The sequence below is a fragment of the Rhipicephalus sanguineus genome, chromosome 11 (assembly GCF_013339695.2).
Source record: "Rhipicephalus sanguineus isolate Rsan-2018 chromosome 11, BIME_Rsan_1.4, whole genome shotgun sequence".
In the NCBI taxonomy this organism is placed as follows: Eukaryota; Metazoa; Arthropoda; class Arachnida; order Ixodida; family Ixodidae; genus Rhipicephalus; species Rhipicephalus sanguineus.
This window is the reverse complement of record NC_051186.1, coordinates 14,251,856-14,271,899: the sequence shown is the minus strand read 5'-3', so window position 1 is coordinate 14,271,899 and position 20,044 is coordinate 14,251,856. Positions and strand designations below refer to the sequence as shown.

The following is a 20,044-nucleotide window of genomic DNA, read 5'->3' as shown; positions in this document are numbered from 1 at the left end:
AACCGGCTTGTAACAAATATGCAGCACGCCTTACGATTCGGCCGCATTTACCAGCACAATCCAGGCTTCGTCACGGCAATCACGAAAAGAATTCGTGGCACGCACGTCAACCTCCTTAAAAACAAGGTGGAAGACTTGGCTCTCTACGCACAGTAAGTAAATATGCAGGTTCAGATGACTTTCGGCTGACGTATATGAATCCACTGTCGTACTCAATTGCAAGCACGTATGCACGGGTGCGTGAGTCAAAACTTTATTGAACATGTCAGGCAATATTGGGCAGAGCGAGGCAACAAGCACCCCGGCGTAGGTGGCGGCCTCCAGTCCTTGGACACTTTAAAAGGGTATCAACATGAGCTTGTTGGCGTGGCTTCATCATAGGAAACAGCGCGTGCACATGGGACTGCATATCTTTCTAGTCCCGTGTGCACGCGGTGTTTCCTATTATGAATCCTTGGACACAGGCCGCGACATCGGAGTGCTAGACGGTCCAATGTAGATTCGCCAGAGTCCTGAAAAATTGCGGTAAAGTCCAGCTGAGTCAGCGTAGTTCCATCACAATATTAAAAAAAAAACACGTGCTATGGCTACATAGCGCTCTCAAGCCACAAAGCTCGGAATAACGGGCGACAGGCTGTGACGTCGCCTTGAACATTTCGAGGCAGCTCGGCATGACGCAGTTGATTTTGACTGTGTCTTCTCGCTGGGATAGTTTAAGACTTGTCTGTACAACACAACACCGTATCTCTCAGAAGCATTTATTGCGCCGGAACGGCGAAATCAAAAACAAGAACACATTATTTTAGGCGACATCAAAAACTACACTGCGTGTATGATTTGCTCTTTGTTGAAAATAAACTTAGAGTCACAAAATAACATGAAGCGAAAATAATGAAAAATATCTGATACGACTTAAGTATTCCATGTTTCTCTCTCCTTACCGTTACGCCTTGTTTCTATTTGGCGCCCTGATAGTATAGAAAACGTTACCTTGCGGGATCTTGAATGGGAATGTTTGCGTGTGTGTGTGTTGCAGCCATGGGCTTAAACAGAGCGTGTAACGAGGGACTCCTGTTGCAAGGCTTCGTAAGCATTGTCAGCATCTGTAGTTATGAAAACTGCACTCCAATTATATGTATAGTGAGTGGCGAAGAAATTCAAAGAAAAACCAGGAAGATTGACCAGAGAAAATCTCAAGCTAGCTGCCCTTTATATGGGAAAGGGGATGTGAAAAAACGAAAGAGGATAAGTGAGTGCAAAAATACCAACCTACAGTCCAAAAGCAACACACCACTATAGTGAGCGAACTGTCACGGCCTTTAGTTCTGTGCAGCCAATCCAAGAACCCGCACCAACTTCCTCATAACGGCTCGCGTTGAAGTCCCTGTAGGCCAGCGCTCTAGATTTAGAAGAGTGTCTGCGTAGGGCAGTTCGTGATTCTTAGTTAGAGAAGGTAACTGCTAAACTACACGGGACACAGAAAGAGACTTTATGAAGCGGTACTGACAGAACCGCTTCATGTTGTCTCTCTGTGTATCTCGTACGGTTTTGCGGTTACCTTTACTATTAGGTAAGGTATGGTATGGTATGAATGGTACGATTATTGAGGACCTGGGAATTCAGTCCGGGATTGATACGGGCAGCTCCCACGTCAAGACAGGGAGGCCAAGCCCCTCTGCCGCCACACAGGCCCTCTGGATAGCCCCGAGTTGGTCCGCCAGCACGTCACTGTGCAGCATTTGCAGCCACCACTGTTCTCCTTGAGAACCATCACTGGTAAACGCCGAGCAGCGCCAGAACATGAGCAAACCCCCACATTTATTGCAACAGACTGAAACCCGGCAGTCCTCATTAATTTTATTCATAACGAGCGGGTTAGGGTACATTCGTGTCGGCAGAAGCAGTAATGTAACCGCCTGTGGCCTGTTCTAACATGCGGCAAGGGGAATGCCCTGCATTCCAGGTAATAGTGCTTGGGTATCTCGTTGTAGTTTGACAGCTGGTCCCTAAACTCAGGAGCACGAGAACCAGCCTCCTCAGGGAGTGCACGGCACGCTAATCCTAGTGCCTTCCTGTGCGCCACCTCATTAAGGTTACGCGGGGCTCTCTCCACTGTCCCCATATACGCAGGAAGGCAAGTAGCTGTATGCGAAGTGATGTCCCAACCCTGCAGCAGTCTGTAAGCCGGTTCTACAACAACTCCCATCGAGAAGGCTTTAATCGCAGATCGCGAATCACTAAAAACTAAAACTCTGCCACCCCGCCACGGTGGTCTAGTGGTTATGGCGCTCGACTGCTGACCCGAAGGTCGCGGGATCGAATCCCGGCCGCGGCGGCTGCATTTTCGATGGAGGCGAAAATGTTTGAGGCCCGTGTACTTAGATTTAGGTGCACGTTAAAGAACCCCAGGTGGTCGAAATTTCCGGAGCCCTCCACTGCGGCGTCTCTCATAATCATATGGTGGTTTTGGGATGTTAAACCCCAGATATTATTATTAAAACTCTGCCTGAATCAGTGAGTGCTAGAGCAATAGTCACCTGCTCAGTGACCCCCAGATCCTTTGTATAAACTGAAGCGCCATTTCCAACGCTCCCTTTGCCGTGTACCACCACCACCAAGTAAGCATATTTCCCAGCAATCCATGCCGCGTCAACAAACGTCTGCTCCTCCTCCTGATCCTTCACCTCTCGCAACAAAGCCTTATCTCTCGCCATTCGCTTCCCTACATTGTGCACATTCCGCGGAAACGGACGAATCATAATATTAGAACTAAGGTTGACGTTCTACTCGTATAGCCGCTCCCCATCAAGCGGAACGACCAACGATTCTCCAAAAGACTTTAATATATACCTACCTGCCGGTGTGTCTAGCGACCGCTCTCTCTGTGCCGTACGCTGAGCCTCGGTAAATTCATCTAAAATATTGTGCAAACCCCAACGGAACAACATATCTTTTGACGTACCCGCAGGCAGACCAAGCGCCGCCCTAACGGCTTTTCTAATTAAAGCTTCCAATTAGTCTGTCTCCACCTATTTCAACCAATTAGCATAGCTGCCACATACGAGAAATAACATAAAATAAATGCGTGAACTAACCGCATCGCACCTACTTATCTTAATTCCCTATGCCTATTAACGATTCATCTGATAAAGTTTATGGCCTCCTCCGTCCTCTTCGTAATACGCTGAATTGTTATACTAATCGACCCCTTTGCTCTAACTACCAAACCCAGGACTATGATAGCTTTTACTTTTGGTATCAATAACCCATCACCTAGTATGGACTGTAATGCAAGTCTCAACTTCCGGTACCCAATCCTTCGGCCTACGACCTAATTTCCTAGATTAGAAGATTAAAAACGTCGACTATTTGGTGGAGCACTTAAGCCCCATACGACTCAAACATTCTTCCGTAAGCGTTGCCACCTCCTGCAGCCCAGACTCAAGTTCTCATTCACTACCACCGACACTCCGTAGAGTAACGTCATCCGCGTAGACAGCATAACTAATACCCTCGACATTGTCCAGTACATTAGCTAACTTTGACATCGCCAGATTGAACAACATAGGCGAGAGTACGGATCCCTGTGGCGTACCACGACAACCCAATTTAGGGACTTCCGACTTGGTCTCCCCTAACCTAAGACATGTCCTTCTATCTATAAGGAAATCCTTAACAAAATGGAAAAGCCTTTGCCCCAGACTCAAGTCCGACAGCACCCATAGAATGAAAGTGTCGGAGTTTATCAAAAGCTTTTTCCACACCAAGTCGAAGTAGTATCTTAGTATCTCTTGTCCGCCGATCATGTAGCTGATGCTTAGTCCTGATCATAGCATCCTGAGTCGAGAGGACGGGCCGAACTCCTATCATCGAGCTCAAAAAACACCCCAATGTCTTCAACATAACGCGTTAGCCTATTTAGAATAACATGCTCAGCTACTTTTCCCTAACACGATGTCAGCGAAATTGCTCCGAGATTTTCAAGCTCTATGGCCTTCCCCGGTTTTGGTATGAGAACAGTAGTTGCAAGTCTCCACTCCTCCGGGAAAGGTCCTTCCTTCAATTGACTGTTTTATTCCGCGTAAGGAACTCAATAGACCCCTCGTCTAAATTCCGTAGCATTTTATTTGTAATGCCATCCGGCCCTGATGCCGATCGACTAATAGGATCCTGCAACGCCACCCTTATATCGCTTTCAGTAAGTTCCTCATCCATAACTCTATTCTCATCCCCACTATATTCAAAAACAACGTCAGGTGTATCCTGCAAGGTCTGCAACGGAAGGTATCTCTCAGCCAAATCCTTCAGCACCTCCTCCTCCGTGGAGTCCCGACACGCCTCATGGACCAGCTTTCCTATCACCATCCTATGATTAGATTTTGTGTTTGTCTCATTTAGTAAATGTCTCAGCAGTGTCTCGGATCACGGCTATTTCGCGCAAAGAAAGATGCTCATTTCTTAAGCAGCAGAGCATTCCGATACTCGTCGGACAAGAGAGCATGAGTGATGGCTGGCGACGTGCCATAAAACCAGTTATATGATGCGCATTCCAACTCGCAACCTGCCACGCTCTAAGACAAAATCGAGTATTTGTGGAGTGTTTCTAAAATTGTCAACTATCTCGTGTGCTTTCCTTGCGTTATCACCGGGGTGCCGGTACTTCCCGGGTACGATCAGCGTGCACGCCGTGATCGTGACATAGCATTCTTGATAGGAAAGTGGCAAGAGCCGGGGTTTGAAAAAAGAAACTCCAGCAAGCCAGATGACGATTATAGTTGTGTGGCGAAAATACTCCTCAAATACTCGATTCATCTTAGAGCAATTGCTTAAAGATGAATCGAATTCCAGTTTATGTGAGAGCGTTAACGCTCTCACATAAACTGGAAAATATTTGGTATTCTAACTGTGTCTTATCTGAGGGCAATTGAAGAATATGTTTGTTTTGACTGAATTCTATTGATCCACTGTTCTGATTGGTTCATGTATATTTCTGTTGTGTGCTACGTAAGGTACCATTTTATCTAATTTTATGTCATGATATGCACAGCACACATATTTATGCATAGTTTATGGCATGACTCTTCATCATTTGTGACTCTGCTTGTATATATCGTTCCTCTGACATGCAGAGGCAGCCGCTTTTCTGCTGAGATAGCACAGTTCAGAAATATAATAGTCGTATAATTGTTTTTGCTTTCAAAGCGACAAAATAATGGAACACAAAGCCACGGCAGAAAAAGATGTCAACCGGGATTTTGTCGATGCATACCTGAAGAAAGTACAAGACAGCGACCACGACTCCAAAGCTTATTTCACGGGTGAGAACGTGCACATTATTTTGCGTCAACTCTTTGTGAAAGCCGAGATCATTGTGTCGTTTGCCGACTCCAGCTTTCTCGTTGATTTTTTGCGACTAAGTGCTGCACCTAACCTCTCAAAACACCGCCCACGCCCCCGCACATGCCACCATCGCTGCAAACGAAGTTATTTAGAACTGCCTGGTGTCAGCCTCGCACCAAACGGCACCAGCCCGAAATGAGTGTACCAGTAGTCGCAGTTTCATAGCTTTTGCATATTAGAAGTGGTAAATGTAAAGGTAATCTCAAACAAATAAATATTTTACGCATTGACGTCAGCCTCTTTTTTTTTTCAAATGCCTCAACAGACAACTGCCACCCTAGGTTTCTGCAGCGTATGCTTTTGAGTGGAGATGAGATTTAAGTCATTCTTTGAGAAGTTTATTCGCGCACGCTGCCATCCTCGATTGTACTCGAAAATTCATATTGTATAGCTACATCAAAGAAGCACTGGTTAACAGACTATGTAAAATGGATTTACGAAAGACAGTGCGTCTTCGTTGCGCTAGCTTCACGGCGCCTTCGGCATAGGTTTTTCGCATCGTTTACAGCAGAAAAGAATTCCTAGAACATTTGCGATGGATGCAGTTTTTTTACGTCTGAGGTCAGTGGTGAAAAAACACTGGATCACGAAAATTCGCCAAATATCAACTATCTTCCTTCTTGTCGGGAAGTCTTCAGTACGAAGCTGGTGAACATGGTCTCTTGTTTTTTTTTAATTTATTCACAATTCTACATTTGCTGATATTTTTTAGGCCCGGAAATGATAAAGGTGCCATTTAGATCAGTTGTCCACATAAGCCGGTTGAATAAAAGCCTGAAATATTTTCACATTATTGTCCTTTCGATAAGCTCTCGGGGAAAATTTCCTTTGCACTTAAGCGCTACTCCATAGGAAGGCGACGCCGCCCATAGCACAGAAAGCAGAGCGTTGGGGTCTATGTGAAAGCACCAAAAGAACATTGCCGTGGTCCTTGTAAATGTCTACACATAGCGATCACCACAAAGGACGATGTCAGTTATTTGCACGGAGAGGTGATTACTCGACCCTTCTCCGTTGTCGTTGCGCAGCTGAGCGAAAGGAATGTACCGAGGCCGAGGAGGCGATTAAGGAGAGGCCGCGCTGGATGCGAGGAGGAGAAGCTCGCCGGAGAGGTAGTAACGAATACGAGGCCGCGCTGGCCCCAAGGGGAAGAGGCGCGGAGGAGACGAGGCGACCAGTAGCGCGTATACCACCGGGGCTTTAAGTGGGCCGCACCCTTTCCCAAGATGGTCAAAACTTTTCGTATGCCCGAGGAAGAAGGCGCTCGTCGCCAGCGGCAGAGGGAGTTGGCGTGAGAGCGCTTCTATGTTTCGACAGCTTTCACTTTGTGCAACTGGCTTTATTTCTTTCTTAAAAATCCTTCATTTCGCCGCAATTACCAAGAAAGAAACTAGTTCGTTATGCATTTGGCTAGGACGACTCGAAGGTGCAAGCCTTCTTTTTCTTCTTTTCCTTCTCAATCGATTTACTAATCCTCCCGCTACCCCTCTTCCTAAAGCACCACCCCTCCAGAATCGTAGACATTGCAAGCTTTCTGCATCTCAGCTGGTTCTGCAGAGCCTCCGCGATCAGCCCACCTTTAACCAAGTGACGATGTCATATGATGACGTTGTGTGACGTCATAGTGACATCATAATGGCGTCACATATCTTGCCAATCTGTGAAGTCGCAATGAAGTTATGCGGTGAGATCAACGTGTGGCGATGATTTTTTGCATCAGTCGTATTCACGCCGCTGACGCCGACGGTAAATTGTCGCGTTCGATGAGGCGCCTAAGGCTTTCAGTTAATAACGGAATACCATAAAGAAGTAAGGAAATATGATTTAGGGGGATGTACTCCAAACTTTAGGAGCCTGTCGACAAGAGGCTGCGTTGAGCAGCAGCATGCCTCACGTGCAGCTGCACGTTGTCCTACTTGCGAGCACGCATGTCAGCGCGTCTGTCTTCTGCCGGACTAGCGTTTTTTTTTTCAAGTTAGTTATTTAGTCTTCATTTGTACAGAAGGAGATGCCGGAGTTAGAAAACTGTCAGCGGGACCTCCTATTAGTAGTTTTACAATCTCGGTAAAATGCAGATTATTGCAAAATATCAATAACATATTACATAAAACAGAAGTATGCGAAAGTTAAAGCATGACGAATTGTGAGAAATAATAAGGGTGAAATAAATAAACAAAAGAAGCAAGGTATCTATACAGGAAAAGTCATTTACCATCAAATAATACACAACTCTTTATAAGCAACAAAAAAGTTGCACCTAACATATTAATTATATAAACGTATGGCTTTACCACCTAACACGAGGAAGATGTGACAGAAAATTTACAGAACACATACTTGCAAATATGCGAGGCGCAACATAAAAACTAAACTTTCAAGAAAATAAAAATAAAAAAGGAGAATAAATCTGAACAGAATTGCGAGACAATGAATAGAAGTGACGTTTAAGGAAATAATGAATTGAAAAAAGCAGAAATCCAATGATTTAAGTAATATGATCACAACAATGAATGTGTGGCCAGCAGTGTAGCTAATAGGTATTTCTCTGTGTCTATCTTGAACATATTTGTTGTGCGCCAGTCTTTCATATTGGATCGCAATACATTCCGTTACACCATTGCGGTGAAGAAAGCGGTAAATTTTCTATCAATAATGTTTATTCGGGGAAGTAAAATACGTTCTGTTCCGCATCTGAAGGCGCCACGTATTGGAAACACTTGACAAAAGTGCTGGCATATTTTGCTCTTAGAATTTCAAAGTCGGGTTTGTATTCAATATTGCCTCTCATCCATTTTTCGCTCACATCGACCTTTCTAGTGCTCCTCCACATATCCTATCTATAGCCTCTTATTTCTCTTGTTCGTTCATTCGTTCTCCTTCTTTTCTCCTTTAATCCATGCTGTTTACTTTTCATCTCAACTCTATCGTATTTTTCCTAGTACTTCACTTCTGAGAGCTTACGGTGTCGGTTGGTCGGCTGTTCGCCTTACGTTGTCTTGGAACCACGCAGCGCAATGTTATTCGCTTTCGTTCAAGTTCGATGCCTTCAATGGTCCTTACTCATTCCTAACCCCGGTTTCCTCTAAAAGCAATGCCATGCGAATGTAGTTGTAGTTCCGTATTTGCGCGAAATAGGAGGCGGAAGTTCCTACGGCGGCGGCGCCCCCTGAAGTGCACCAAGATGAACGCGTGGTTGCCAGGGCACAAGTGGGACTTCTTTTCACCTCTTCGGCTGAGAACCACCACCAAATCCCCCTCTGGGACTATCTCACGGACGCCTTAGTCCCTAAAATACGCCAGCGTTCGCGAGCCTTCGCGCACTAACGACAAAGGCGTGGGGACCTCTCAACTGTAAACCGCACTCACTCGATATCCTGGCGTGTTCGACTGAGCTTGCAGGGCTGTGCTATGTTTGCTTAAACTGCAATTCAGCAATCTTACTTAATTCGTGGCAAGCGCAATGAATTCCCTCTTGTTTGTGTGCACCATTGTGTAGTGTGTTATTTGCTGCTTGAGCGCTTAGGAGGAGGAGAAAAACGGAAAGACTGGGAGGTTAGCCAGTTCTCAGACCGGCTGACTACCCTGTGCTGGGGAAAGGGGAAGTGAAAGATGATAGAAAAGAGATGTTACAAAAAATTAGGAAAGAAAAACAATATTACGATAAACGACACTGCTTAAAGTCTGTCTATGAGACTAGTTGTGCGCAAAAAGTGCAACAACACTTTCAAAGCTTTCCGTGCCGAGGATTGTCTCGGCCAGTGTCCGAAGATCTTTTCCTCCGACAGTGGACGATTGTCAAGTCTATCAAACACTTTGGACAGTTCTTCTCTTGGTGCACTGAAGCGAGTCACCACAATACGTACCGCCACTAATAACCTATCTTCGTTTTCTGTTGTTGCACAGTGGAAACGCTAGTCGGCATGGTGACTAGCTTCCTCCTTGCTGGCACCGCAAGCACCGCCGGTACCATTCAATGGCACATGGTTAAGCACGCCATGGAACCAGACACACTACAAGCTAGGGTGCGTATCACCGCATTCGCGAGGTTTTCTAAAACAAAATAGGTTGTATTCTGTTCGGAGAACTTGAGAATGTATTCCTTTTTTGAAGCGAGTGTTTGCTTTTGGGATAATAATAAGTATCCATGAATGCAGGAGAGATTCCCGTCGAGTTTTATAAGCCTTATGGTTTCTCGCTGAGGCTAACAGCTGTGCTTTTGGGTAGCGAACATTCTATTGCTCTAAAACTAATTTTAAATACAAGTAGAGCCACACAAGTGAAGCAAGTTGAGATATCGCTAATCGAAACTCTAAGCACTGCTGTGCCGTGGGTTCGATTCCCGGAAAAGGACACTGTTCTCGTACCTTTATTTGTTCTTATCGCAAAGCACATACGGAGGTCACAATAAATTCAGGCGTACTCAACATGAGGTGAAACACTGAAATTACCTTTTAAATGTCATAGCATCTAAACGCAGTTGGCAAGCGCGAAGTGTTCAGACACTAAATACTCAAGCGGAAATGTATCTCTCGCAATTCCATACGTCTCCATTCACATCAGTAAATTAAAAATTCCGGCATATCCTACATATTCTGGGACTCGATGTCATGTGAAGCAGTAAACGAGTAGCGGCCTACACAGCATTTTTTTATTCCTCTGAGCCAAATTTTCCGAGTTGGACCGATGTCTTTGTGCACTTTGAGTGGTTATGCGTATATCGTCAGCTTACCAGACACACCGACTTCAGTGGCGCCCAAAGAGTGTCCATGGTACGACGTAACGTCGACACCCACGTTAGAGCACAGATATCAGTCTTATCGAAACGAACTGCACGCTACGGTGCGATGATGTGCATATCATAAGCAGCGGCTTTCGCCGTATTCCGCCGGTTTGCCCAAGGTTCGACTATAGCTTGACGAGTCAGAGTTCATATGTAATGGTTATTACATTTTTATTAAAGCGGATAGGCAACACTTCAACCACGATTGACGTTGCCCGACATGACGAGTGTACACGGTCTCTTTCAGAAGCTGTTCCATTCGCGACCATGGCTCTGGGGTAGAATACTTCACTGCCGCGCAGAATTTCTGAGTTCGATCGCGGCTTTAAGCGTGATTTTAATTTTAAACGTGGCGCATTCCTTAGCGAACCACAGGCAATTTGACTGTTTCTGTCTACGTATATATCTATCTAGCCGCCTACGTCTGGGCGCTCTCGTGGTCATCTACTCAACGTCACACATACCGAAATTTGCATGGGAGGGCATTAGTGTATGGCGAACATGATAAATGTGCCATTACACGAATAGCCTGAGATAATTGTTGTGTTCGCTTTGAAACCCTTTTATTCAATCAAGTGTGGCACATAGCCGTACACCATGATCCATTGAATGCGGGTATGAACCACAGGAGACTCACAATTTGTACGGATCCATGAAAGGCGACAAAGTACTTTCAAAAATATTTATGCCATCGCGTTAAGGAGATTGTGCCGCATATTACAGGCCTCAGCAGCGTTGTAGCTGAGGGAAATATCAGAGGGGCGGAAAGAGTGAAAATCATGGTTGGTGCCGCAGTCATACCCAGGCATTTTGCGTAGCAGTCAAGTATTCATGCACAGAACTACACCAGCACTTGAAACTGCTTACGAAAAACACTTTATAATTGCGTGATATCGCGGCAACGTCAACTGTGGTTGAAGTGTTCGCTATCGGCGTTTGTAACAATGTAATAATCATTGAATAATAACTCTTATGACTTGCCAAGGTATGGTAAACCATTGCTCAACCCGGAGGAATACGGCAAAAACCGATTTTTGTGATGTGCACATCATCTCACGGTAGCGTACAGTTCCTTTCGATAAAACTGACATCTATACTCCCATGTGAGTACACACGTCACGTCGGAAGATAGGTATCACTTTGGGCGTCAGTGTAATCGACGTGCCTGCTACCCACGATCAATCCCGTTGCCAGGGAGGGGGAGAGGGCTCTAAGAGCCCCGCCCCCAAATTGTTGCTTTCTCAAATAGGTACTTTCCTCACAATAGGTGCTTTCCTCAAATAGCCAAGGCCCTCGGCAAGTGCTTCCCTCCCCCCCCCCCCACCACTTCGAAAATAATTCGAAGTGGTGGGGGGGGGAAGCATACAAAATGATGTATAGGCCTCTAATCGCCTTCTGCTTCGCATGATATCGACTCCCAGGACGAGTGGGATCTGCCCAATTTTTTCCCGTCGCTTTGATTTTTTCCTCGACAACGCCGCCGCGCCGACGCCGGCACTGAATTTTCTGCGACAGAAGTTTCTTAAAGGGACTGTCTACTGCTCGGAAAAATTTTTCTGATTGTGGTGAAAATGAGTAGATTGTTTGTCCCATCGGCGGCAACGAGCCCGCTTTTTCCCCATAAAAAAGAAGTTATATTTTTAATTTGATGTTGAATATTGTGAAAGAATGACCGCTGGCGTCACCCAACGGCGATGTGGTTCAATCCACTGGTATGAGTATAAATCCTCGAAAGCAGACTCATTTTGCTTAAAAACAAACATGTATAACTTGAAATTGTATTTTACGCACTTGAGGCACCTTTCGGTAGCGCCAGAGAGTAATTTTTTTCCTTTTTTTTCCTCACGCATCCAAAAAGGCGCCCGGTGGCGCTGCTTGCGGCGCCGTCTTCGACGTCTGCTTCAACTCATGAACTATGCCATGCCGCTCTCCGCGCTGGTGGTACTGTGCCGCTGTATTGTTGTTAAAATGTCTCACATGTGCTGCGCTGTGAAGGCGCGCATATATTGTATCTTTTTGATGAATCGACTTGGCTTGGATTGCGGCAGCAGTGCTAAAATAAACGCACAGACTGCGATCACAGAAAACGAAGTGTTCTGTAATCGTATAAGAAGGCATCATTTAAACGCTAGCGCACTGAAAACGACTGTTACATTCATTACAATAGAGTTCAGCGAAAATAAAGTAATCTTAAACAAATCACATGTGCTTTCCGTTTCAATTTTTACCGGCACTACAATCGTCATCGCGTCCACCAACCAGTGTCGTGGGCATTTTTCACGCCAATGGAAGAAGACCGAACGCAGATCGAAAAATTCTGTTTTAAATATTTCTACTAACTTTCGAGAGAAACCGCTGCAAGGTTGGACACTTCAGACGGTACGCTTTCTATTGCGGTACAAAACAGAAAACCGATGAAGGACGGTAGACAGTCCCTTTAACGCTATCGCTTTAAGATTTCCCATGTCTGTTACCGTCGTTGCTGAGTTTATATGAACTGTGAATCACCTGTGACTCATGCTCCCATTTCATAGGCTGTGGTATGCGGGTATGTGCCCCAAGTGAGTGACAAAAAGGGTTTCATGACCTACGTACAAAGATCTCACGCTGTAAATGCACCGACCTTTAATCGTATCAATCATACACGAGTGTGCTCTCATGCGAATTTTGGTATGTGTCAAGAGACGACCTAGAGAGCCCTCTGAAGGTACGTACACACTGGCGGAAAGCAGACCGCGGCGGCGTCCCGCCCGTCGGAACCTCCGCACGGCAAGCAGCGGCACGCTGTCCATATTGCCGGCTGAGACAAGGGTAGACAATGACGAGACAAGGGTAGACATATCGACGCGCGCGCGCCCGCCGGCTCGCTGCCGGCTCGCGATTTCTCCCCGAAAGACTGAGAGTGGTGGCGCGGGTGAGGAGAACGATGTCTGGTTGCTATGACGACAGCCAGTGTAGAAGGAAGAGGAGAAAAGGCAGGCGCTGATTGGTGGTTTGCTTGCGTGGCAGCCGGCGGCAGCGGCAAAAAAAAAGGTCCCAGAGCGATTGGGTCGGCGGCAGAAAAGCGTTGACGCTCCGCGGGAGAAAGAAAGCGGCGTCTCGCGAGCGGTGAGCGGCGCGCGGGAGAGTGCCGCGCCGCCAGTGTGTTCGCACCTTAACGTACGTGGAGAGATAGATAGATAGATAGATAGATAGATAGATAGATAGATAGATAGATAGATAGATAGATAGATAGATAGATAGATAGATAGATAGATAGATAGATAGATAGATAGATAGATAGATAGATAGATAGATAGATAGATAGATAGATAGATAGATAGATAGATTCCGGTTCCACATTGCATTGGGAGGTGTTACAATAAGGAATGTGAGTTTCTTTTTTTGTCCTTCCGTAGGTACAGCGCGAAATTGACGAGGTGATCGGGCGAGAGCGGCGACCAACGTGGGAAGACCGATTACGCATGCCCTTCACTATGGCGAGCGTGTGGGAGATGGACCGCTGGAAGACAAGCACGCCGCTAGGCGTACCCCGAGAGTGAGTGACTCAAACACCCTCTGAGTCTGTGCATAGTTGAAAGGACACTTAAGACAAATAACAATTTACCCTTCACTCAAATATCAGGCTTACGCAAGTGCATTGAAGCAGTATGAGCCTTTGGACAAAGGACGAAAAAGCAGGAGATCCGGGACAGGAAAGAAAAGGAGGGTCAGTACAAAATAAAGCGGATGAAGATGGACGCCAGTTCTATACTGAAGCTTTAGTGCTGTTCTGTTCTTTTTCGGTGCGATTGTTCAGGGAGAAGCGAAGGGTGATAACAAAGGTCGTATGACATCAGCGTCTAGCATCTCCTCCAACTCTTTTCTTGAGCCACATGTTTCGCTCTCTTGACATATTGTAAGGTGATTATCGGATGATCGTCTTGTCAGCTAGTTCGAAAGGAACGTTGTGTGACTTCACCGCCTGAGGATAGCTTCCTATGCATACAAGTTTCGGGCAGGTCATTGAGACATCCTCCGCACACTTGACAACTCGTAGGTTATGGTGTCTACCCTGATTTGTCTCGTTCCTTGCTATTCCTTCGACTAGAACCACATTGTCCCACTATAGGTTGATTTTAGTTTCTTTATACCTAGTTTTGAAAGCAAAGGTCGTACGTCACCCCCTTTATTACCAACACTTTGCTCTCTAGTTTCTCGCCCTGGAACTACGAAGGCCCACTGATTATGCAATGTTACTTTTCTATCATAGCCTTGTACCCGTAGGACTCTTCCACTGTGCAAGCGAGTTGCATCCACCAGCTTGGCATTTATAAGAGACACATAAGCACCGCTGTCTACCAGAGCCATCATATGTTTGTCTCCTACTTTGACGGGAATGTAAACTAGGCTAGAGCAACCTAAATAAACAGTCTCATTTGGAGTAATCGGGTGGGACTGATCACCCTCGTGTATTAGTTTTTTTCTGTCGCGTACTCCTGAGCCTCAGTGTCGACGTTATTCACTCGACCTCTTGGAACGCGCCTGCTCAAGTTTTCCGTGCTACTTGCGAGGTGGCTAGGTTGTCGCTGATCGCCGCTTGAGCCTTTCTTCCGAAAAATGCTCATATAAACGTCTAAATCTAATACTCTTCTGACGAGAACGTAAATAAATGCAAAATTAGCACTTTAAAGAGAGAACGTCCCGGTCACACCACAAAGTGTTCATTTTGTCGATCATATCGTGCCCAATGAAGAATTGTCCTGCGCTGTAGCAAACGTGACATTCTCCACGCATCTTCAGCGACTTTTGTTACAAGTACCACAAATAGTAGCATCTTGAAAAAGAAAAACACGAGTATGGCATTAGTAAGCCCGAAATCACGATCGCCGGTGTCCAAACAAAGTTGCAGAGTTTACCTTCACACTCTTTTCTTGTGGGGTGATGAAGTGCGCGCTAGTAATGATCTCCATTTTAAGGTCGGCCTTAGTCCTAATAATTGAGCAAGCAGCTCGGCGGACTTTCTTTTTCTATCGTCGATCCAAGAGTGCCTTCCATGAGGAGCGCGGAGCACCCCGGATTGTCGTGGTTGCTTCAAATTGCACTTCAAGGTCGCGTTCAGCAACACTTGTTGGGTAAACTCTGGCCATGAGCGACAGTATTTCGTTAGTACAACGCACGTATCCGAAGCCTTAGTTTGTGTACTGCAAGCGCTAAATTCATTGTTTGGAGATCGAGATGCACAATGGCTGCCAAATTTTGAATGCGCATACTCCAACGCCAGTGACTGCGATATCGCCGCAGACCTACATTTCAGCGAAAATTGAAGAAAAGTGGATAACGCTGGCCAAGTAGCCAAGACATTTTTTTTTTTTTCTGCCGCCGCCGTCTTCAAAAGTAGCCATAGTGACGTAATATAAGCAAACCTGGAACCTGGGCACGTGGCTGATGTCACAACCCTACTGTCAACTTACGAGGAGCAGCGATATTGTACACCAGGCTACCTCCTCCTATAATATCATGTTTCCTGGGAGTGGTCTGTACTTTCAGATAGTAAAAACTGTAGAAGTGTCTTTGAAAGTTGCCTCCACTGTTTGTTCGGTGCAATCTCTAAAGGAATTCAGGCCTGAGTCGAACTGAAGCTCGTCTCGCAGCTTTGACTACTGTAAAGCCGAGGTTTCATTCGGTTAGGATATTGCCACGCAGCCGAACCTCAAGCGCAGGCTCAGGCAAGCATCTGTGTGCAATTGCAGTGGCAGCAAAACACATTTTTACTGCAAACCTCTCTCTGACGAAGATGGGACCAAAAAATCTCGCGGTTACAGCGCCCCTCGCTTCTCCATAGGCTATGAATTTTGCTATACTTAGAGCATCATAGTGCGATGTTATAAAGTTACTGAGGCAGAATGTGGCAGTTTCACAATGACAACGTTAGCAAAGTCAGCGTAGCTTTTTAATTCCTCGGATAATCAATCTGTCGATCAATGAAGCTTTATTATCGCTGCGAACAATAGAGGTGATTGTCACTGCAAAAACAGGGGCTCAGAGAAAACATCTGCGTTTTAGCAGATTGGCTAAGCTCTGGTCACCCGTACAACAGCAGTGACAGTACGAAACATCTAATCAAATCGAGACAACACGTACAATGCTATTGCAAAAAGTAAAGTTCTGGACAAAAAAATGTCGTGCATTTCATTTCCAGTTTTCTTTTTAACAACTTTGATCTTGCCACTACCTGTCACTTCAGAGCCTCCGAAGACACCGTCGTGGACGAGTTCTTCATTCCAAAAGGCACCGTGATTATGGCGAACTTCTGGGCGGCGCATTTCGACTCTAAGTTCTGGAAGGACCCGGAAAAGTTCGACCCGACACGCTTCTTGAATGAGGACGGAACACTTATGGCGCGCAAACCTGAATGTCACCTTCCATTCTCCTTCGGTACGCAACGGTGACCATACAATGAGCCTCTTAAACGTTCCTCACTGTAAACAACCTAATTTTACATCGAATTATTAAGCACCATTTTTTCATATACGTGGTACTTCGTAAACACCACAGAAGCTATAAAAGGCGAAGTGGGTACTCTACCCATCATACCACCCTTGTAGGTGGGTGAAGCCTGTTTATCTTGAACCGTGTTCTATCAAAGTAGCTTGGACCATTTGGGGTGTGCTTTTCTTAACAAAAACACTCGACATCTGGCTAGCGCGCGTTTACATTTTCTAATAGCGTTCATTCGCTAATTTATTAAAGAGAATGCTGCCTTCTACCCTATGCACACCCACCGAGTAGCCCAGTTTTCCATTCTTTTTCGAGATAATTGCGTCATGCTGATAGCACGTATGCCGTTCGTGACTTCTAAGTACCAGGCACGCTGCGATAACTAAAGGAAATGTACGCGAGTTTAATAGTAATTTCTATTACGGGAAAACTTACCCCCAAGTACGCCCTCCTTGAGAGCTGGGTTAACAAGCTGAACAACGTCAATCAGTCACAAGACTCTTCCTTAGTTACGTGACAAGCACATACATTTGTAATAGTAAATTGGCACATGTACCACACTAAATCTGCATGAAACGAACCATGACCGCTATCGCAGCGAAACCTAATGTGTAGCGGCTATCGCTGCAAAATTATTTTGTGCACTCCAAGCGCAGCAACTGAAGCGCAACCTTCCACCACTGCCTCTAACATCGTAGCTTGTCTGTAGACATGCAAACAATGCATTAGCAAAGAGTGGGAGGCACCCGCGACCTCTACTTCGCAGATGAATGCACACTGAACGCTACAGCATTCAAGGACAAGTGGTGCTCCCTTATTAGCCATTCCATCATCAGCACATTTGCTTGCTGTAAACATCAGTGCAGGATTTCGCAGAAAATTCGCGTACCACGCAAGAGTGACTGACTCTGTGTGTGCTACGTCATGTGCTATCTTTCTCTCTCTCTCTCTCTCTTTCCTCTCCATCCTTAAATCTCCCCCACCCTGTTCCCATGTGTAGGTTAACCTGTTTTCCTAAACTGGTTAGCCTCCCTGCCATTCCTTATATAATAGTTCTTCTCTCCAATGCTACATCAAAAATGCGAATATTGGTATAAAGGAAAGATGATGATTGGTATAAAGAAGATGATGAGACACCATATTAATGAGAACTCACAGATAATAATGCCAAGGAAAGTATAGGGGGTGTTATTTGCAGTAATTATGATATAAATGTGACGAAAGTGAAGTGGACGTAAACGTAACTTGCCCCCGGCAGGAACCGATCACGTGCTGCGTGACTCCTGCAGGCAGAAAAAGAGCGTTCCAAACCCACCGCCATGGCTGCGATTGGCGCTGACTAACACTCCAAGGTTTAAATGCACATATACACCCCATAAAAGGTGACAGGAGGATGGCCACCGCCGTAGCTCAGTGGTAGCGCATCGACGCGTTATTCGAAGGTCGCATGTTCGGTCACTGCCGGCGGCAAGTTATCTTTTCGTCCACTTTACTTTCTTCATACTTATATCCGAATTACTACAAATAACATCCTCTATATATTCCTTGGCATTACTGTCTGTTATTTCTCATAACTATTGGTATAACGCTTGCAACACGCAGCACAAGCTTTCTTTCTTTAACTTAACAGAATTGTGTGCAGGGCTTGTTGGCTCACTTCAGAGCGTAAATAGGGTACAGGACACACACACACACACACACACACACACACACACACACACACACACACACACACACACACACACACACACACACACACACACACACACACACACACACACACACACACACACACACACACACAAACACACACACACACACACACACACACAGGACAAGCGATGTGAAGTTTCGCATTATATCTATTTCTTTCTCACTGAGCATTCGCAATGCTGCTGGCTATGCTAAACTCGTTGCCTTTTGCAAATAACTTTTTTTTTTTCAGGAAAACGCACCTGCCCCGGCGAGATATTGGCCACTGTCGAGATATTCCTCGCCGTGACGTCACTCCTTCAACGATTCCGCGTTCTCCCAGCTGGCAAGATGCCTTTCGACATCAACAGCCCTTCTATACTGTCTGGTCACGTGCAGTACCTCAAGTTGCGGTTCTTAGACCGGCGCCAGAGCCTGTAAGCGCTGAAGCTGGCGACGTTCGATCGCGCGTTATTTGGGGAATGCTGTTACAGTGCTGCAATCACATCAACAAGAGAAAAAAACGCAGAGTTGGGTGGAATCCAGAAGCAGTGCGGACCTCAAATCGCGTCTTTCTTCCACATACTCTTTACATTGTACTTTTTTTCTTATTCTTCTTCTGTCATCTAATAGCAAGTAAATACTTCATTTTTCTCAGCGGATTTCATATTGTCCAAATTATATTTAAGCGCCTTTTTACATACAGAAAAACTGCCATACTCTGGGTTCTGCCTTAGCTCCAAGAACTACTGTGTCCTCGTTTCCCCGTTACACGTACCAAGAGCAACATGGGAGTTAAGGTTGCGTGAGAGGTTCAAATATGTGAAGGCGCGTAACGTGCACTAGCAAAGTGTTGCTAGAGCAGCATCCTTGCGACCTTACACGTCCGAGCACATTCGCTAGATCACCAATGCGTTCATTGACATTGAAGGGGGTCTCATACTGAGCCAAGGACATTTGACAAATTAGCGTCTGCGCTGAGGTGCTCAGTGCTGTATGAAACGAGACCGAAATGTACAGCGATCATGGCAGAACTGGCGTTTATTGCTTTGACACCGGAAATGCTCGAGCGCGTTGCCAGACCGGCTGGCGTGCATGGAAAGTCTTAGCGCTTACCAACATGACAGCCATACCATGTCGCCTCTGTAAAGTGAAACAGACTTCCGTGGATGCTCATATCGCTCCTTGGAGCCGCTTTGTGATGTCAGTGCGCGAATTATAGCAATGTCCGGTGCTTTTTGGCACGTAGCAATGCTTTCCCAACTAAAACATGGTGTCGAGAGAGTACCGAAAAGAGCATAGCATCATGAGGTGCCGGGGGTGCGTGTCGGCAGAGCTGCTCACGCAAGACCTCTCGTCGACGTGAGATCAAATGTCGTAGAGTCGTCAGTACTCGCAACTGTGGTGATATTCGGTAGCCGACCAAATCTTGTAGTGATACCCCGCATCTTCAAGAACTCAGACATACAGCAGTGCCGTGTGACATCGCCAACTGTGTCGAGCCTCTTTTTGCCGATAAGGAAGTAATATACATCCTAGCAATACTTTCTAACCCGTGGCATACCTGGTCTTCATCGAGTGGCGAAGCTATACGGTCTTTCAGAGTGTGAAACACTGCCAACAGATGTCATGCATGTATACCCTGGGATACTGGCTCCTTGCAGCAGTGTTTGTTCAGCCCTCGTCCTCTTC

At 45.9% G+C, this 20,044-nt stretch overlaps 1 protein-coding gene across 1 annotated transcript; it reads left to right on the top strand.

The window, feature by feature from the left end:
• The first annotated feature begins 6 nt into the window (after window positions 1-6).
• LOC119373421 (cytochrome P450 2C8) lies at window positions 7-19,060 on the top strand. The gene is made up of 6 exons (XM_037643446.2): window positions 7-152; window positions 5,203-5,318; window positions 9,304-9,422; window positions 13,579-13,718; window positions 16,407-16,597; window positions 18,606-19,060. The coding sequence occupies exons 1-6, from the start codon at window positions 19-21 to the stop codon at window positions 18,791-18,793; spliced, it is 888 nt and encodes a 295-aa protein (XP_037499374.1). The 5' UTR covers window positions 7-18; the 3' UTR covers window positions 18,794-19,060.
• The last annotated feature ends 984 nt before the right edge of the window (window positions 19,061-20,044 follow it).